General features: G+C 36.1%; 1 protein-coding gene across 23 annotated transcripts in view; it reads left to right on the top strand.

The window, feature by feature from the left end:
* Window positions 1-20,745, top strand: part of VPS13B (vacuolar protein sorting 13 homolog B) — a 1,048,068-nt gene that overhangs the window by 193,756 nt on the left and 833,567 nt on the right. For 21 of the 23 annotated variants that reach the window (XR_011966588.1, XR_011966589.1, XR_011966590.1 and 18 more), the window contains one exon: window positions 12,998-13,179. The exons of 1 other annotated variant lie outside the window; for it this stretch is intronic. Coding sequence is in view for 18 of the 22 variants with exons in the window: in XM_072606881.1 (XP_072462982.1) it covers window positions 12,998-13,179 (182 nt within the window). In the remaining 4 variants the exon portion in view is untranslated. Of the gene's footprint in view, window positions 1-12,997; window positions 13,180-20,745 lie in introns of those variants that run through there. One more of the 23 variants, XR_011966591.1, reaches the window with a different exon arrangement.

Genomic DNA, 20,745 nt, shown 5'->3' with positions numbered 1-20,745 from the left:
AAAGGACAGCTGTCCTCTCTGCCCTGTAACTGAAACCACAGACTCCACTCTCCTGCAAGTGACCATAGCCAACAGGTCCTTGCCCCTCCGCTACTGCACTCACTAGTTGTGGGCTATCTCCTTCTGCTTGCAACTATAGTCGACAACACATCTGGTCAGCACAGCTGTGCTTGTTATTCCTAGACAGTGGAAGGTCCTTCAGTCTTTTCCTACTTAGCCCTCAATAGGGACACTCTCTATGAGATGAAAGTTTCTAAAGCTGAGGCTGCCTTTCAACTCAGTTCCTCCGAGGGCTTGTTTGTTGATTCTGCACAGTTGGCCTGGAGGTGTTTGCACTTCACTTGGGCCAAATCTCCACCCCTGGAAGTCCAGTTTTTCCTGGGATCTTCTTAAATTGTCTTTGTAGGACAACTGCTTTACCCCATTTATTTCTCCTGCTTTAAGGTAATGTTCTGTCTTTTTTTGTGGAGGAATTTGGAGAGCTGAAAGTTTTCTGACCTACTTTGCCATTTTCCCAGAATCCTCTATTAAATACTTAGATGCATATTGAGCTTTTCTTTTTATCAGTGTCTTCCATAAGGCGTAACCCTAGGAATTTCTCAAAGGGTGTGGACATTTTAATCACTTTATTTGCATAATTACAAATTGTTCTCCAGAATGTTTGAACTAATTCTTATCGACAATACCTATCTTTCTACAACTTTACCAACGTTGACTTCTCGTTTAAATTTTTTTTTTTACCAGTTTACTGACTGTGATGTGAAACCTTAAGGTTTTTAAAAATTTGTATTTCTCTTATTTTTAGTCATTTCTTTCATAATTTCATATGGTTATTATTAGTTTGCACTTCTCTTTTTTTTTAAAGAAATGTTCATATCCATTTTCCACTTACGTATTGGAGAATGGCTTTTAGTTACTTATTGCTTTTATTTGTGTCTCTTGTATATCAAAATCTTATCTTAGATAAATGATACAAAGATTTTTCCAGTTGACCCTTTTTTTCTTATTCTAGATATCTTAATGTTGTTTATAGGGTAGATTTTAATTTGATATGTTCAAAAGTGTACATTTTTCTTTTTTAATTGTTTCTGTTTCCTGTTTATGAATTCACATTCTAGTTGTAGCTCATTAACATTTAAAAGTAAGATTCTGGCAAAAAGATTGCAGGAATTTATTTTTAAAATGATTCATTAAAAATATTGGAACCATACAAATATGGTTCAACATTAGGAAAATTATCAGCATACTTAGTCTTTACATAAAAATCCCAAAACACGAGTATCACAATAGATTTTTTAAAAAGCCTTTGTCAAAGTACTTTAATCGTATTAAGAACCTTACAAAGTATAGGCAAAGAGGTATATTTTAATATGATAAAATCTCATCTTAAACCAAAAGCTAGCATATTATATGCAATGAAGAAACACTAGAGTCTTTTCTTATTAAAAATAGACTCAAATGAAATAATATTTTAAAAAATACTTAGCAAAGTGTCTCACACTATTCCTTTCCCCTTATTCCCTGAAACAAAGCATGCCTATTCCCTTTCTTTTCCATTATCTTATAAACATTCTACAAATGCTAGCCACTGGAATCACATGAAAGAATTGAAAGCTAAAGATAAGCAAAGAGATGAAGCTATCTCTGCTAAGGATATGAAGGTTTATTTATTAATTCTAGAGAATTGGTAAAAGCTGAGGAAATTAATCACTTCTGTAATATTATAGGCTGCAAAATAAACTTTAAAAAGCAGCATCATTTCTGATGTTTAAGTCCTGGAAGCAGTAGTAAGAAGGGAAGTGCCATGTCAAACACCTACAAAATGCATTAAATTTTTTGAGTTAGTCTAGTAAAGCATTCTCAGTACCTGTGCTGACTCAATTACAAAATGGTCCTTAAAGGGGAAAAAACCCCCAAAATCTAGCTTAAGTAGCTAGAGAAATATTCATTGCTCATGTCAGTGATATGCTATTTTAAAAATCAAAGTACTTCTGTATCCCCCAGGCAATATTCACAGCACTGAGGGTGACTATGAATATGCCTGCAAAATATAATGGTCTCTCTATATAAAATGCAGACAACAACATTTATTCAGATACCAGAAAACCAAATCCAAAAACTAGAAAGCGAATCTGTCATAGTAGCCAAGAATTCAATGCACATTATCACTGCAGGGTCCAAAGCCATTCCCAAGCCTCAACAAACACTCGTGACCCTAGCTGTGCCTGCTTACCTGTGTCCTATCTCTTCCTCCGCTCTTAATAACTTCCTCTCAGTTCTGTTCCACCCTTCCTGTTCCATTCATTCAGCAAGCTCCTCCCACCACAGTGACTTAGACTTCCATGTGATTTAAGCAGGGCCTATTAATAAATGGGAAAGATCTTCCCATTTAAATTACCATTACATTTGACCCCAAGATCTTTCACATTCATTACATAGGTCATTGGGGCAACTGCTATCAACAGAATTATAACAGGAATAACAGAAAATAAGCATATAAAACAATATCTCAGGCAACTGGTGTCAACAGAACTTTACAACAGTGTAACAGGGATCACACAAAATAAGCACATAAAACAACATCTTAGGGTGGGGCTTGAGCAAAACCCCCTTTATCCCCTCAAATAAATCAGGCTTAAAATCTTGGGGCAAAGGGTGAAGTTCTCTTCTTCTATAGGTACTTCCTGATGAAATTTGATATAGAGCTATCTGCCCCAAGAGGTCCCATTCAAGAGGTCAGTTCTTTAGCTGGCATCCACAGCTAGGTCAGTGACACATCACAGTTGTAAACAAGGGGTCATTTCAGGCATCTGCATGTGGAGGGTACTAAGCCTGCAGAAAACAAATCTAGCAAATAAGTTTAACAGACAAAAACACCAAAAAGAAGCAGGGAGACAATAACCAGAAGCAGAATAGATATAGGGTCAGCTATGCTTCTGGAGACCATGAACCTACTATCATAGCCTTCATTCACGATAGAGTGTATGAATTAAGGGTACAATTTCATAATCATTTTCTGAATAAACAACAGTTGTTGTGTTATCTTTCACAGGTGCTATGATTTCTGCAGCCTTTGGAAAATTGTCTGACTTCTGTTTTACCCATACTCTAGCTCCCAATCTTATTCTATCAGTAGAACCCAATCCTGCAGTTCCTCTACTAGTTATTTCAAAAGGAGAGTCAGTTTCCACAAGGGGTTTTGTTTCAAAAGGAATAATAATGACTTGAACTATTCTGTCATTATTACAAAACTGTATGGGTTCTTCACTTAAATTTTGGAATGTCACAACAATTTTTCCTTAATGATTAGAATCTGTCACTCCAGCCAATACATGTATTCCTCAAAGTGCTACTCCTGATTTAGTATCCGTCCAAAATGATTTTTATGGATTCTCATACACATCCCAGTAAAGCTTTTCTTATTTTTTTTCTGTCCAACCTTAAGCCCTCTAAACAGTGTAAATTATATCCTTCTTAACCAGGTGTCCTTAGATACGGTGCTGGGACATCTGGTCTCACTGTCCAGTACTCATTATTTGGGATCTTATGTGTTTGTTGTTTTCTAATTTGCAGATTTTGGGTCATCATTCTGGCTAGAGGTGTACATCCTTACAATAATCTATTATTCAAGTTACACAAGGCAGTAAACAAATTATCTTTCTAATGTTGATCAGGATTATTAGAACTTAACTTCCTTAACTATTTTTTCAATAATCCATTCATTCTTTCAATTAACCCAGATGCTTGTGGATAATATGGAATATGATATATCCATTCTATGTTGTTTAATACACAGTATCTCTTCATTTCATTTCCTTTGAAATGTGACCTATTGTCACTTTGGATCTGCATTGGGGTTCCATAATATAGACTTATGATATGTAGAGTTTTACAGGTGTTTTTCTTGGTCACATTCTTATAGGGACTATAGTAGTCCCTATGCCACTAGTACACCTGAATAGGTTTCAACATAAGTTTATATAACTTTGCATTCTTATCTTGGGGTAGGGGTCCAATATAATTTATTTGCCAAATTTGGGCTGGTAATTTTCCCCTTGCTATCTCTCCTGTTACTACCAGATGAACAGTTTGTTCCTTTTCCAAGTGGCATATATAACGTTCCTCTGTTTCTTGTTTTAAGCATGAATGGGAGATACTAATACTTTGGTCTTGTGCCCACTGGTGTGTGGCCTGTATCCCTAACTGGCCAACTGTAATAGTAAGCACCTCAACATACACAGAGGGGGGCTGCTATCACAAGTTCTTTGATCTGACTCTAAAAGGAAAGGCAACCTTTGAAGGGTTAACAGTCACTTTAATCAAGCACAGGTATAAGAGAAAATCAAAATCAAAATTTCAGAGAAATCAAAAGTGAATAGACAGAGCTTCCAAAACTGTTGGACAATTACATACCTATACAGTTACCAGAGAGGGAAGCACCAACTTTGGGTTTTAGCTGGGGGGCTCCTTAGTGGCTTTCCAGAGTCTCTCTGGTGAAAGAAACACTTTCAGTAAAACCTCACCCTCAGATTATTTATATACTTTTCAGATCCTGAGGACATAACTCTCTGACCCAGTGCCTTAATAGAAAAAAACAAAAGGTACTTGGGACTCTCTTGCAAAACAGCTCCCCTAATCAAGCTTCCCTTAGTGGGCAGGTACATTAATGGATAAGGAAGATCTTCCTTAATCACATTATTCAGTCAGAGGCACTTTTAGTAAGACAAAAACAGCAGAAGATCCTAATTTGATTGCCATCTCACAGACCATTTGATGGACCCATTTTACTACTACTGGATCATTATTTGGTATCAGAGCAGGGACAACATGTTGAGTAGCAGCCTTTGTTAGTCAATCAGTATGTTCATTGTATTCATGTTCTGGCATGGTGAGGGCCATGTGAGCATCTACATGAAAACTGACAAATTATTAACCAAAGACATATGTTTTCCCATAATTCTCTGCCCCAGATTTGTTTGCCATGAATTTCCCAATTCTGATTTTTTCCACATGGGCATCCGTGTAGCTAATGTATTAGCTACCACCCTTGAATAAGTGAGTGTATGACACTGCCTTCCTTGTTCTGTTTTGATAGCCATTAGTTCAGCATATTGATTACTTCTACCTGTTCCAGTACTTTCCAAAGTCCGCCTAGTACATGGGTTATAGGCTATCACTTTCCAGTGTCTTTGTGGCCCAGATATTTTATTGTTCCATTAGTAAAACATGCATGTCTCTTTTGTTCTTCAGTTAATCCATCATATCCCTCATTCCCTTCTACCAAGGACTGTGTACCAACTGTTGCTTTGGTTCAGGGGGTGTATCATTTCCCTCAGTATCTGTGTTTGTTATAGATTCAGGTAAAGCAGAAACTCCACTTTTGCCTGCTTTAGATCTATTTTGAATAATCCCATTTCCATTTAATTATGCCAGTTTATGCATATCCAACTCTGTGAGAAGCTGCAGTACTCATTACCCAGGTCATAATTGAGATTTCAGGCCTTAATATTACCTCATGGCCCAAAGTCATTTGTTCACTCTCTACCAAAGCCTGGTATGCAGCTAATAACTGCTTTTCCAAAGGGGTATATTGAATTGCAGATGAAGGGAGTTTCCTAGACCAAAATCTTAAGGGTACATTTTGGCTTTGTTATTTTTGCCATAAACTTCAGTTTACCTAATTATCCTGTACAGTCACTCGGAATATCACTGGGCCACTTTGTATAGGCCATATATCTGCTGCCAATTGCATAGTGACCTTTGCTTCTTCAGAAGTTTTACTGTACTCAAGTCCGCAATCAAATTCATAATTTTTTCTACTAATTTTATATAAGGGTTTCAAAATTTGTCCTAGGTGTGATATGTGATGTCACCAACATTCAAATAATCCTATAAACTTTTGGGCTCTTTCTTATTGGTGGGGATAGGAAAATTCCGAATCCTTTGTCAGATTTGTGGGAGAATCTCTTGCATCTCCTTATTCTATTGCATACCCCACTTTGCAATACAGTTTGAGCTGGCCTTTGAACATTTGCAAGGTTAATTTCCCACTTTTTGCTTTTCATATGCTCAGTTAAAAGCATCAAACTCTTCTCAAGCTTCTTTTACATTTTTTTCCCTATATCGTAATATATCATCTATGTAGTGGATAAGCTGTACACCAGGAACCTCGAATTCATCTAAATGTTCAGCCACAATCCTATAACAAGTAGTGGGACTATGTAGATATGCTTGTGGCAAGCATGTAAAAGTATATTGTCAGCCTTGCCAAGTGAAAGCAAATTGGTTCCATTGTTTGGAATCTATTTGGAGAGTAAAGAAAGCATTGTCTAAGTCAGTAATTGTGTGCTAAGTGCCATCATATTTCTAGATCCTGTCTAGTAAGGTAATGGTATCTGGAATAGCAGCATACAAGGAGGAAATCACCTTATTCAATTGTTTATAATCCATTGTCATCCTCCATGTACCATATGATAGGTGGCCAGACAGGACCATTCCATAGAGTGGTTGTAGGGACTAAAATTCATGCTTTAATGTATTCCTTTATGATATTGGCAATTTCATCTTCCCCACCTGGCACATGATACTCCTTTAAAGTAATTACTTTAGATATTTCAGATAAAGTGATTAGGTTCATTTTTATTTTACCCACTAAAACCATATTAATTCCTATCTTCCTCACTGCAAATAATTGGTACCTTCCTCAGCTAAATTTAGAGTCATACCTCTCAATTTATCTATTCCAGTATAGTATTCTGGACTGGGTACATTATTTTTTCTTAGCTAGTTGTCCAACTTTCATCCTTAGTTTGACTTCTCTGGCTGATGTGTCAACCCCTGCCAGTCATGTGATGGTGATAGGAGTTCCATGTTTAAACTTATCAGGGTTTCCATATATAAAGGAGGCCCTCGCCCCAGTGTCTATTAATGACCTAGTTACAGTATTTTATCCATTTTCCAATATGTGGTCAAGTTGATATGGGATCTGTAATCCTATCCTTGTATTTCTTTAATCTGAGCTTGGGCTGGACCAATTTCCTATTCTCCCTGAAGGTGTGAAGAACTTTAATACAATGTTTCAGGAGGATCAGTAGGGGCAGTTCTTACTTCTCTGTTCCTTGTGATGTAAAGCCCCTTAATACATTTTGGTATAGTTCATTAGTTGCAGTACCATCTGTGCTTCCAAAATCTAACCCTGCTCTCAATAGAGCACTAAACAATTCTTTTCTTGTCAATCTATTCTGACTTTGAATCTGCTGGCTATTTACTTTTCTCTCTTGAGGAAATTTGTCTTTTCCTCATTCCTCTAAGTCACTTAACTGTGAAATTTTGTCCAACATCTCTGAAAGAATGTGCCCTACTTCCCCAACTATTAGAGTCAAAACTAGTTGCTTGTAAGCAGGACGAGCCATCTTCACTATTATATTCCTCTGAGAAACTGCTAAGGGGGCATCATAGTATGCATCTGCAGTTCCGATCATTGTGGCAGTCTTTTTTACCTCCTCCTTCAGCTTTCTTATGTAGTCCCTAAGTGAATATCAGTGTTTGTCTCTACTAGGCCGCATAGAATCTGTAGGATACTGCTTACTGCATGCTTCTGCAACGAAAGCTAACGGATTAGTTATCTTGTTACCTCCTTGCATATTTTAATCTCTAAAGGCTTGCTGTACAAAAGGATTCTAATACCTATAAATTTCAAGCAGTCAGCACCATCTATTGATACTCTTCCACTCCTTCATCACTGCTTCTCACCAAACAAGATATTAACAATTTTCCCAACCTTTGGGTGAACTGACTCAAAATATCTGTGACCTCCTGCTGAATAAAATCCTCAATTATGTCCCTAAACAATGTGTTTCCTGTTTGGTTCTCTTGTTTTCTCCTTAGTGTGGGGTGAGCTTTGACCTTAGAAGTCTCCCTCTACAACATTGTTTCATTTTCCAACTCTGACTTAGTTACATTTTCCATCCTTGCACTCTCCTGGCAGTTGCCATCATGTCAACTAGGCTGGGTCTGTACAAAGGTTGTTTGCACACTTCCTTTGCCAGCCTTCAACTTCTGCTTAGCTAAATGCTATCCTTTTCTTCTACCTGATACCTCCCTCCCCTTCAGCTTTCTCTTTTAAAGGGGAGCCTGAACACTGAGAATTCCTATGCAAACTAGGTAACTCTTTTTCCATCTGAATTTTTTTCTTCAGCAGCTTGTCTCTGCTTTCACACATAATATGGTAACCTGTCAATAAAAATCCATCCTCTCCTACATGCCCCTGCCAGCTCTTTTCCTGGTTTTATTGGTATTCCTTGCAAACACCTTTCCAAGTCTCTAAGTTTCCCCTCCTGTAACCTTGCTTCCCAGTTTTCAAAGGGTCCAGTGCTTTTAGCCCATTCCCTTGCTAAGGAAGAACACTGTAAATCCTCCCATCCTGGGATATCCATTTCTTTCTCTAAATCCTTTCTGCCTCCAAATAGAGATTTTATACCCTGTGATCCTGTTCGTGATGCCAGATATATCACCCAGACAATATTCACAGCACCAAGGGCAACTATGAATATGCAGGTGTAGTTTGGAATCGCAAAGCATAACAGACTCTCCATATATAAGGTAGAAGAAAAACATTTATTCAAATGCCAGAAAGCCAAATCCCCAAACCCAAACACCAAAACCATCATAGTAGCCAAGAAGTCAACACACATCATCACTGGAGGGTACAAAGTCATTCCCAAGCCTTCTTTCTCCTCCACTTCCACCCCACCTCCGGGGCCTTCCCATAAACAAATATTCAAGATCCTAGTTGTGCCTGCTTGCCTGTGTCCTCTCCCTCCATCCACCCTAATTGCTCTCAATAACTTCCTTTCAGTTCTGCTCCACCCTTCCTGTTACACATATTCATCAAACTCCTCCCAGCACATGTGACTTAGGCTGTCATGTGATTTAAGCAGGTCACATGGGCCTATTAATGATTGGGAAAGCTCTTCCCATTTAAATTACCATTACAAATTTTAAAATTAATTTATAGATTTCATGCAGTGCTAATCATACTGCCAACTTTGGTTTAAATGTTCCTCAGTGATTAACATAGTAATCTCTCTCCATCATACTCTCTCATCCTAGTGATTCTGAACCCCCTGGATGTCATTGTTCAAAGCTTCTTCTCCTATCATCTACTGACTGCTGTTAGTACCATTATTCTTAACCCAAGTTCCCCAGTATCCTATTATACAGCTGCCCCAATCTTCCACTGTGCTCTCTGGAGTACCTGTTGTGTAAGTAATACACTTGCCTTCATCTTAAACAATTTCCTTTCTCACTCCTTTTCTCCTGTGGATCTCACTGAGAAAAAATGGAAAGTGGGATGGTTGGGAAAACTATTAGAAACCCACACAATGATAGTAAGCAAAGTGAAATGCTTGGTAAAAAATAAGTGATAGATATAGTCGGTTAATAGACTCAGATATACACTCAGGTCTTAAATTCAAACTTCAGGTTTGCCACTTACTACGTGGTCTTAAATTCAAACTTCAAGTTTGCCACTTACTACCTTAAGTAGTAATTTTGGGCAAGTCTAACATGTCTGGGCTTCATATCCCTTCTTTGTGAAATGAGGGAACTGGATTAAATGACCTCCAGATTTTCTTCCAGCACTACATTATGACCTGTGATTCTATGTACAAAATATTCTGTTTAAGAAGAAATGTTCTTTAACATTTTGTTTGAGATATAGGAATCTTCTAGAAATTTTTCTTTAAGAGTAGTTAAAAAAACAAAAAACTGGCTTTTGTTGTAAGTTGTAAATTAATGCAACCCACCCTATTCCTCCATGGTATTCCTCTGCCTGATAAAAATAAGAGCTTTTACTGCTAGAGTTATTTTCATTTGTCTATAAAGTAGAAGATTGGAAATAGTGTATACATGATATAAATACTCAGTGATTGAAATTTTCTTTAGCCACCTATTCCCTTCTTTAATATATTCCATATATTCCCTTCTTTAATGCCAATGCCATACCCGCAGCAGCCGCTATGGATATGCATGCATATTTCCAGGGTAAATTTGCAAAATATAAACTCTCTTCCTCAAAGATGAAACCATTCAGATACCAGAAAACCAAATCCATCATAGTAACAATGAAATCTTTACACTGCACCATTGCAGGGCGCCTGGTGTATCAGTAAACACCCCAACATACACAAGGGGGCCTGCTATCACAGGTTCTTTGATCTGCCTCTCTAAAAAGAAAGACAGCTTTTGAGGGGTTAACAGTCACTTTATTCAAGCACAGTTATCCTTCCTTTAACTTAGCACATATATCATTCACCTAGTTCAGGGGAGTCAGCACCCCGAACTTGAAAGAAAATACAGAGAAATAAAAGTCAACAGACATGCTTCCAAAATGTCTTACCATTAACATACATACATCTTTACCAGAGAGGGAACATCTGGGTTTCTCTAAGCCAGGGGGTGGTAGGTGGGGCTCCTTTGCTCCTTAGCTCCCAGAGTCCTCTTCTGGCCAAACAAACACTTCTAGTCTGTAAGCCCCTAAGTAAAACCTCACCCTCAGATTATTTATACACTTTTCAGAGCCTGAGGGCATCATTCGACCTAGTGCCTCATTAGAAAAAACAAAAAGTAGTACTTAGGACCCTCCTACAAAACAGCTCCTCTAATCTAGCTTCCCTCAGTGGGCACGCCCATCAATGGGTGGGGTACTACTTCTTTAATCGCATTATTCAATCACAGGCTCTTTTTAGCAAGACAAAAACAGCCAAAGATCCTAATTTGGTTGCCATAACACCTGCCCGTCCCTAAGCCTTCCCTCAATCAGGCCACCCCACGAATAAGATCCCTTAGGCAAAATCACTCCCTCTCCCATTTACTAGCTGCTCTGCTCCTCCTGCTCTCTCTCAGCTCTGCGTTACTCTCTCTCCCTGCTGTACCCTTCCTGTTCTACCCATTCAGCAAGCTCCTCCCATCACATGGACTTTGTGTGACTTTGGCTGTGGACTGGGTCACAGCCCAAAGCAGGTCATATGGGCCTATTAAGGGGCAGGGAAGATCTTCAAATTCCCTTATCATTACAGCTTCTTACCACAATCTCTTACAAGCTAATGTTTCTTTTAAAACTCAGTTAAAGTACCATCTTCTGTCTGGGACCTTTCTTGATCCCTCAGTTGATGATACTCTCCCCTGAAAATTATATTGTATTTATTTGCATATATTTTATGTACTTAATGTGTGTGCTTATTGTCTCCCCTGGTAGATTTTAAGATTCTCAAAGGCAAAGGATGTTTGATTTATTGTCTTTTTATCCCTAATATCTAGCTTAGAGCTGGCAAGTTGTAGATACTGAGTAAGTCCTTATTGATTGATTGGATGGATGGATATGTATTATATTTATTTTGGGGGGAGAGGATAGTATTTTGATAACCTGGGTACTAGAAATCACGTATTTGATTTGAAATTAATAATTCTCCAAATAATTTCTGTATCTCATTATAGAATTTTATGAGCTTTTAAAATAGTATTTGTTTATCTGAGTCTAGGTTGTAAGTTCATTATTATAGGACACTCCCAGTAAGAAAAGTCCTGCCAATGCAGAGTAGTAACTGATTTTTTAGTCCTAGTCTTTGAGATAGCTTAGGCATTCACTGGTTATATGACTAACCCAATATTTTTGTCTAAAGCTGAGACAGGATCAAACCTACCTCTCCCTGGTCCTGAGGCTAGCTAGTCCTCTAGTAACCATGCGATGCTGATTCATTTTTGTTATCCTTGGGAAAAAGACTACAAAAGAGTCTTAATAAGACAAAAATTAATTTGTTTCTACATGGTGTATCATATCTATTTTAATCTCTTCATTTGAAAATACTGTTGTCACTTTTTCCTTTTGTCATTTTAATTTGGGGTATCCAGGTTTATAAATACTACATGCTCTCTAACTGGTAACCCTCTATGATTTGTCCTGGGCCCCCTATTCTTCTTCTATACTACTTCACTTAGTGATCTTACTGGTTTACATGGATTTAATTCCCTTCTCTATGCTGACAGTTTTCAAATCTACTTACCCTGCCCCAAACTCCCTACTGACCCCCAGTCTAGCATCTCTTCCTGCCTTTCACACATTTTGAGCTGGATATCCAGCAGATATCTTACACTCAGTATATCCAAAACAGAACTCATTGTCTTTCCCCCTAAACCCTTCTCTCCAGCCTCCATGTCCTCACCTTCCTTATTACTGTGGAGAGCACCACAACGGTCCCAGTCCCTCACAACATAGAAGTCATCTTGGATTCCTCACTGTCTCTCATTTTTCATATCTAAGCCATTCCCAAGACCTGCCTGTTTCACCTTTGCAAATTCTCATATATTCCTCCTTCTCTGATGCTGTTCATCATTTTGATCACTGTAGTAGCCTGCTGGTAGGTCTATTTGCCCCAAGTCTCTCCCCATTCCAATTCATTCTTTATTTAGCCGCTAAAATGATTTTGTCAAAACAAAGGTCAAATCATGTTCCCCTCCAGCTTCATTTGCAAAATACTCAGTTTGGAATTCAAAACCCTTTATAACCTAACCTATCCTAGCTTTCCATTCTTTTTGATTTAGTGAAACTGGCCTTGAGCAGGACACTCCATCTCTCTGTTGTTGGCATTTTCTCTGACTGTCTCCTATACCTGAAATGTTCTTCTTCCTCTCTGGTTTCTTTTGTGTCCCAACTAAAATCCCACCTTCTAAAAGAAACCCTCAATTACCTCCCTTAATTTCATCACTTTTCCTCTTTTAATTATTTCCCATTTATCCTCTATATAGTTTGCTTTATATATATTTGTTTTCATGTTGTCTCCTTCATTAGATTGTAAGCTCCTTGAGGGTAAGGACCATCTTTTTGTTTCTTTTTGTATCCTCAGTGCTTAGCACAGTGCCAGACATTTAGTAAGCAAGTAATGAATGTTTATTGATTAATTGATTGATTTTAGTTAATTATTGTTATTGTCCTAAACAGGAGCAAACGATCTCAGGTTCCTTTAAATGAATGCATATTTGAACTTCCCAACCTCACAATTCAAGCAACAAGGGCACAGACCCTACTGCTGCAAACAATTTACCAAAGTTGGTCTCATACTGGAGGTATCACTTCTTCAGTTGTGAATGAAACTTTGATGACTGACATCTTCCAGACTTCAGGTAATGTCATAATATTTCTGAAAAGCTCATTCAAACCTGTATCTCCAGTGTTCTATACTTCTCATATATTTCTATAATAGTGTATATTTATAGCATGTGTTTAGAATTCAAGAAATGAGTTATGTCCCTGTCCTTGTCCCTCCGCTTTCCCTCTCCCTATTTTCTACCAAACTAGGAACATTTCATTGTCACATATAGGATTTTTAAAAACTTTATTCTGCATTTGAGATATCATTCTTTTCTGTTTTGAATGCATTTTTTAAATGTTAAGTTTGTGAACTTTTTTCATTAGATATATTTGTGATCTGTAAGTCAAAGTTTTAGTGCAATAGAAGTGTAAGGCTTCATCTCTTTTTTACCAGTGTAATTTTACCATTCCATGGTAATGAGAGGGAATATAATTGATATAATTGATTTCTGAATTAAAAATGAAGAGTAGGAATTGATATATGAAAATTTATGCATGTAAATTTATCTCCTAAACAACTTTTAAGAAACATATCTTTCTTGTAAATTTTCTTTTGGCTAATATGTCAGTTTTTTTTCTCACAGTATTTTCTATGCATGATATCCTGATATTTCTTTGTAATAACATTTTTAAAAATTGGAAGTGGAAATTTGATTTGTCATATAATATTTGAATTACTGAATTCTGATATTGTCTTTCCCTTTATGTGTATATTTGGTGAAGCATATGTACATATTTGGGATTGCAATTTCTGGGGCATAAAGATACATTTTTTGGAGGTCCATAACATAGTTCCAGTGAGCTTTAAATCCTCTGTGATATGTTTGTATGTGTGATTGTGTATGCCAAATAACTCTAACATAACTTTTTTAAAGGAAAGTAAAAAAAAAAAAAGCTAACTTATTTCACACGTATAATATTGATGGGATTGTAAAACATATTTAGAAATCTCTACCTGCAGGGAGCACAAGAAGGGCAACTGCAGAATGACTCTTAATTTTACTGTTAAATTAGGCTTTGACTTTTCAAAAATTATGCAACTAGCGTTTTAAAGTTTCAGGTATTTTCCATATGCCATTCTATATGATGCTCTGTCATATACTTTCTGATCCTTGGTCTAGTTATCTCTTGTCTTATGTTTATATATTTTATTTTTATTTTGCTTTGAGTATGTTGAATAGCCTTGGGTTTTATATAGTCACTAAGCAGATGATACATTCTTTTATATTTTTGTCTTTCTCTTATTTTTGACATAGACCAGTGAAAAACCTTTGATTTAAAATCTGTGATATTTGTAATGTTCTGTGATATTGCTAACAAAGTTCTGGCAATAGGTATTGTAAAAAATGGTCCTAGACAATTGACAAAAGATTAAGTGATTCATATTATAGTTTTCTGTCACTGGCACATCTGAAATTAGTGGAACTAATTTTTTACAGATTTGAGAGAATATGATGTCAGTAGTTTGTTCTCTTTAGCCAAGGAATTTGATCTTTATCACAGAAAAAAGCAGTGAACATATTGTAGCAAGTAAAGGAAATCGTTGGAAGATGAAATATCGAATTTCTTTGAAAACCTAATTTGCAAAAGGGACAACTTTCCTTATCTCCTCATGCCCAGTGAGTTTTACTTTTACATGAGGTGTATGTTCTCAGTTTCAGGAAGCTTTCTGGCCACATAAGAAGAATGTTTGTCATGTAAGTAAGATTTCAGTATCTCTCTGGGCTTATTCAGTTACATCTTGTCAGTCAAGTAATTCTTTTTTGACAAATGGGCATGTTTTCTTTAGTTGGTGGCATTAGATTCATCATGATGTTGTGGAATATTGCTTCAATGGGAGTCAGAAGATCTGTATTCTAACCCTCACTCTGTCACTTAACTTTGTAGAGAGCTTTCATTGAATCCAAACTGCATATTTTCCCAAAAAGCCTATCTCTTTAAGGTTAATGTCTCTTTTGGTGATTATATATGGTTGTAATTAATAGAAAAGTGAAATCTCAAGAGAATCAAATTTACCAGGAACTCAGAGGGCAAGGGAAAGATGCATGTTGGGGCTAAGTAAAATATTGTATATTGATACGTGATGGATATGCATGGTAGCTCCATGAACTGACATGGAAGAGAGGCAGGAGAAAGAGATCCTTTATTGAGAATGAGAAACCACTAGGAAAGGTCTCCAGTGGCATATTGTTTCTCCCTAGCAGCTTAAAAAAAGAAACAATACAAAAACAAGCCAGAAGTCTCCCACTGCCATCTTTGGCAATTGTTTCATGGATTTAATAAAAAGATATAGATGATAATTGTATAAACAGAGTGTGTGGGAATCACTGTGATTTTAACCAGTGGAAGAAATGTCTTCGCAGATGCATTTAAAGTATTCGCATTTTCTTATTTTGTTACTGAGGCATTTCTACTTGTCTTAGATTAATAGAATCATAAATGTAGAGCTGGTTGGGACTTCAGAGACCATTAGTCTAATCCTCTTATTTTATTAATGAGAATTTTATACATTTTATAAATAACAATTTTATAAAGAAGAAATTGAAAGGGGTTAAGTGACTTGCTTAGGGTTACAGGGCATCATTGATAGGATTTGAACCCACCTCTGACTCTGAAGTTACTGTTCTTTCCACTGTGATGTGGCAGCCCAGATCACTGTTAAATAATTGGCCATTTGTTAGAATATTACAAAAATTTAGGCACATCATACTTTACGTGCAGTTTACTTCTTTGCTTGTGTCCAAATTGATAATGTGTTTTCTGAAGTTTATATCACTTTTCTATTTGATCCTTCAATCATTAGTTCCCCTTTCTCCTAAAAGATGCTGATTTTAATAAAGTGAGATAATCTGTTTTAGTATTCTTAGTACTTAGCCTTTCAATTTATCTTTTTCTTCCATGACATTGACTTATTTTGAACAAAAAAACTCTTAGTATAGTGAAGTAGTAGTTTTTGGAGACCCTTGTTTTAGGGGGTTTGTGAGGACAAAACTTTTCACAGTAGTACTAATACAGTAAATGTTCATAAATATAACTCATAAATAAATGCTCTTGGGCAGGGGGGATTCAGTAATGTTTAAGAGTGTAAAGAGGACCTGAGACCAAAGTCTGAGGACCAATAATTTAAGCTAATATCATTCTTTTATATTCTTGACTTGTCAAATATTTTCTAAAGAAGGTAAGTATTTAGTTGTTTTAATAGTTCAGAATCTAGAAAATGTTTTAAACTCTGTCTTTATTTGCAAGGAGGCCTACATTCATTCTAACAATTAAATGCCTGGCAACTAGCTGAAGGTTTCAGATTTTCAGTAATTTATTGTTGTCTTTGTAGTGTTTTGGGACAGCCAGGTGATATAGTAGGTAGAGTGCTGTGCCTGGAGTCAGGAAGACTCGTCTTACTGAGTTCAAATCTGGCTTCAGACACTTGCTAACTCTTTGACCCTGGGCAAGTCATGTCATTCTATTTGCCTCAGTTTCCTCATCTGTAAAATGAACTGGAAAAAAAAATGGCAAACCACTCCAGTATCTTTGCCAAGAAAATCCCAAAAGGGGTCACAAAGAGTTGGAAATGATTGAAAAATTCTTGAACAGCAAAATAGTGTTTGAAACATGGCATGTAATGTGCAATATCAACCAAAATATTCATAGCAGCTCTTTTTTAGTTAGTAATGAATTGAAATGAAAAAGGCATTCTTTGACTTGGAAACTTGACTCAATAAATTTTGGCATTGAATATAATGTAATATTACTGGGCTGTAAAGAACAATAAATTTTAATTATGAACCAATACAGGATAAAGTAAGTAGAACCAAGAAAGCAATAAATATAGCCACTTCAGTTCTGTAAATGGAAAGAACAACAACAAAATAAACCAAACACTTTTATTTGTAATGACTGCACTTGGTTTTCTCCTATTTGATCCTCTTTCTGTCTCCTTTGCTAGATCCTATTCCAGATCATTCTCTCTTATTGTAGGTGTTCCTCCAGATACTGTCCTAGGACCTCTTCTCTTCTCTCTTTACACTATTCCACTTGGTGATCTCATCAGCTCATATGGATTCAATTACCAGCTTTTTACTGATAATTTTCAAATCTACCTTTCCAGTCCCAATGTCTCTGCTGACCTCTGCTGTCATGTTTCCAACTGCCTTTCAGACACCTCAAACTGGAGGTCCAGTAGACACTTTAAACTCAGCATATCCAAAATAGAACTCATTATTTTTCCTCCTAAACCCTCCTACCTTCCCAATTATCAGAGAGAGAGCAACATAGTTCTCCCAGTTCCTCAGGCTGAGTCATGTTAAATTCCTCTCACCTCCCATATACAATCTATTTCCAAGGCATCTTGATTTTTTCTTTGAAACATCTTTTGTATGTGTCCCCTTCTCTCTTCTGACACTGCCACCCCCCTGTTACAGGCCCTTATCATTTCATGCCTTGATTATTACAATAGCCTGCTGGTAGGTTTTCCAATCTCAAGTCTCTCCCATTATGATCCATCCTCTGTTCATCCACTAAAGTGCTTTTCCTAAAGCACAGGTCTAATTATGTCACCCACTCTCCTCAAACTCCAGTGGCTTCCTATTGCCTCTAGAATTTAATACAAAGTACTCTTTTTGCCCTTTAAAGAAAGCCCTTTTTAACTCAGCCCTTTTACTTTTCCATTCTTTTTATACCTTCCTCCTCAATACATACTCTTTGATCTAGTGACAGTGGCTTCTTGACCATTCCATGAACAAGACATTACATCTCTCTGCTCCAGAAATTTTCTCTGGTTGTCCCCCATACTTTGAATACTTTTCCTCTTCTGCTTGGACTGTTGACCTCCCTGACTTCTTTTAAGTCCCACTAAAATCTCAACTTCTATAGGAAGCCTTCCCTAAACCCTCTTAATTCCAGTGCTTTCTCTGTATATTTTATTTCTGTATATTATTTTCTGTATATCTTGTATACAGCTTGCTTTGTGTATATTTGTTTGAATGTTATTTCCTCATTAGATTATAAGATTCTTGACTGAAAAAAAGCAGTGTGTTGCCCTTTTTGTACTCTCAGAACTTCGCACAGTACCTGGCACATAGGCGCTTAATAAATGCTTATTGATTGATATTTGTTCAATTTCCTATAATTTTTTGAGAAAAAAACCCTACATTCATTAGGTTTTAGAGTTGGAAGGAAATTTTTAAAACTTGAAGTTTTTAGCTTTAATAGCTCAACTTCATTAAAGGTTTTGGAGCATCCTAAATGACAGCAATAATTAACTTTGTATATCCTGTAATCATTTGTTTTCCAATTTCTTCCAGAAGCCCTTATTCCTTGAGTAGCCCTTTCTACTTTTGGGCAGCTCTGATTCTTTTTTAAAAAAATTTGGATTCATATACATACATTTTTATGAACTCAGTGAAGCACCAAAAATTAATATTTCCATATAAAAAGTAAAATAGAAAAAGAGAATTATGTATGAAACCATAAATCTCTATTACATGAAACTTACTTTTAAAAAATATATAATAAATGTAACAATTTACTTTCAAAGGTTTTCTACTTTTCCCTCTTTCCTTCTGAAATGCCTTATGGTCCATTTTAAGCACTTTAAAATTGCTTCAATGACCTGTTCTTCTTTTTGGGGGAGGAGAATTATACTCTTTTTCCTTTCCCCACAAATTCTCCTCAGTATAATAAAGAAAAATGCAATCCTTGTAATATGCAAAATCAAGCATTAGAAATCCCTATATTTCCTGTGTTCTAAAAACGAAAATTTCATTGTGCACATTGAGTCCCTTACTTTTTTGTAAGGAGATGGGTAGCATAATTTGTGTTGGTTCTCTAGAATCATGGGTGATCATTGTGTTGATCATGGTTTTTAAGTCTTTGAAAGTTTTTCTTTATTCTAATGTTTAAGTAAAAGTTAGTCTTCTTGTTCTGTTCACTTACTGATTTTTCATTTGGTATAAATCTTCCAGTTTCTTTAAAACCATGCCATTTGTTACTTTTGATCAAATGAAATATTTGTAAATGCTTAGCAGTACCTCATAGTTAGCATGTGCCTATAAATATTAGCTATCATCATTATCATAAACATTGTCTCTTATGGCACAGTGACATTCCATATACCATAATATGTTATGCCATTCCTCTATTCATGGATATCCCTTTTATTTTTAGTTCTTAGCTGCAACAAAAAAGCTCCTGTGAATTTTTTGTATTTATGAATCCTTTTTTTCTCTCTCTGATCTCTTTGGAATATAGTCACAGTGTTGGTATCTTGGGGTCCAGTGGTATGCATGGTTTGTTGTTTGACATAGCTCCAAATCATTTTTCAAAATTTTTAGATCAGTTAATTCACATCTCCATCAGAAATGTACCAGTGTACCTTTCTTACCTTAGCTCCTCTAGCATTTGTTGTTTTGTCAAATTTTGGGAATATTAGATAAAACGTTAGAAGTTTTATTTTTTTTGTTGAGTCTCTCTAATTAATGGTAATATGGAGCACTTTTTTATATGAACTCTAATTTCTAGGATTTTTCTCTCTTTTTTTTTTAAAGATTCTCTTTCTGTTGCAGCCATCTGCAGCTATATAGCTTATTTAATCCTATTGACAGATTGAGCCGTTCACATATTTGAACAATCCTCCTGCTCTCCCAGTTGATAGCGTCTCTCCAAAAATATGGTACTCAGAACTAAATAGTGCATGAATGCCCTCACTGAAGGCATTTGACAACATGACTGAAAACATCATGCTTCTAGTCACGCATCACATGACTACTCCATAAAAATACAGTTGGATTCTGTTATATATTCTCACATATTGGGGAATGAGTTTAATACCATGTTTTGGACACTTATGCCCAGGAAGAATGCACACATCATGGCATGTGTCAGATTGACACATAGAACTAACTTCACCGGGTAGGTCAAGAGGTTCCTTCCATCCTTTGTTAGTAAGTTAGTGTAATATTATATAAATTAATGTCTAAAATAACTTTATGAAGTAGCCAAAATATATTTATTACAATTGTAAAATAATTAATATTGTCTATTTTATTTGATGGAACCTGCATATATTTTCTAATCTTCATTTCTCATGTGAAATTGTTTTTTCACTTTTTATGTTTTTTTGCCTATTAATGTAATGTATGTGTCTTTTCAGTTATATGTAACATGGCTACTCTGTAAAAGCACAGTTGAATTCTATTTTACAACTCACATACCAAAGGATGAGTGTAACACCAGAATTATATGCTGATTTATTTTATAATGAGAGAATTATAGTATGTGTCACTATGTATCTGGAGGGATATGATTCAATTTAAAATATACTTACACTTAAAGCTGTATAATGAGAACCTACATCATCAAGGTTTTTAGTATATACATGATCAATTACATAAGCCCCTAATTACTTTGGCACAAAAATAACCAATATATTTTCGGAACCAAGAAACCATTGTTTGGAATGAAGTATATCTACCAATAAATGTTGTTACTAATATGATCACTTATAAGGATACCTTAAATTTGTATAGTGTATTGCTTTTCCAAGCACTTTTATATTCATTATTTGAATTGACAATGAAACGAAAGCCTGAGAAGCTAGAAAA

This window comes from Notamacropus eugenii, chromosome 4 (assembly GCF_028372415.1).
Source record: "Notamacropus eugenii isolate mMacEug1 chromosome 4, mMacEug1.pri_v2, whole genome shotgun sequence".
Taxonomy (NCBI): domain Eukaryota; kingdom Metazoa; phylum Chordata; class Mammalia; order Diprotodontia; family Macropodidae; genus Notamacropus; species Notamacropus eugenii.
This window is presented reverse-complemented; position numbering and strand designations above follow the sequence as displayed.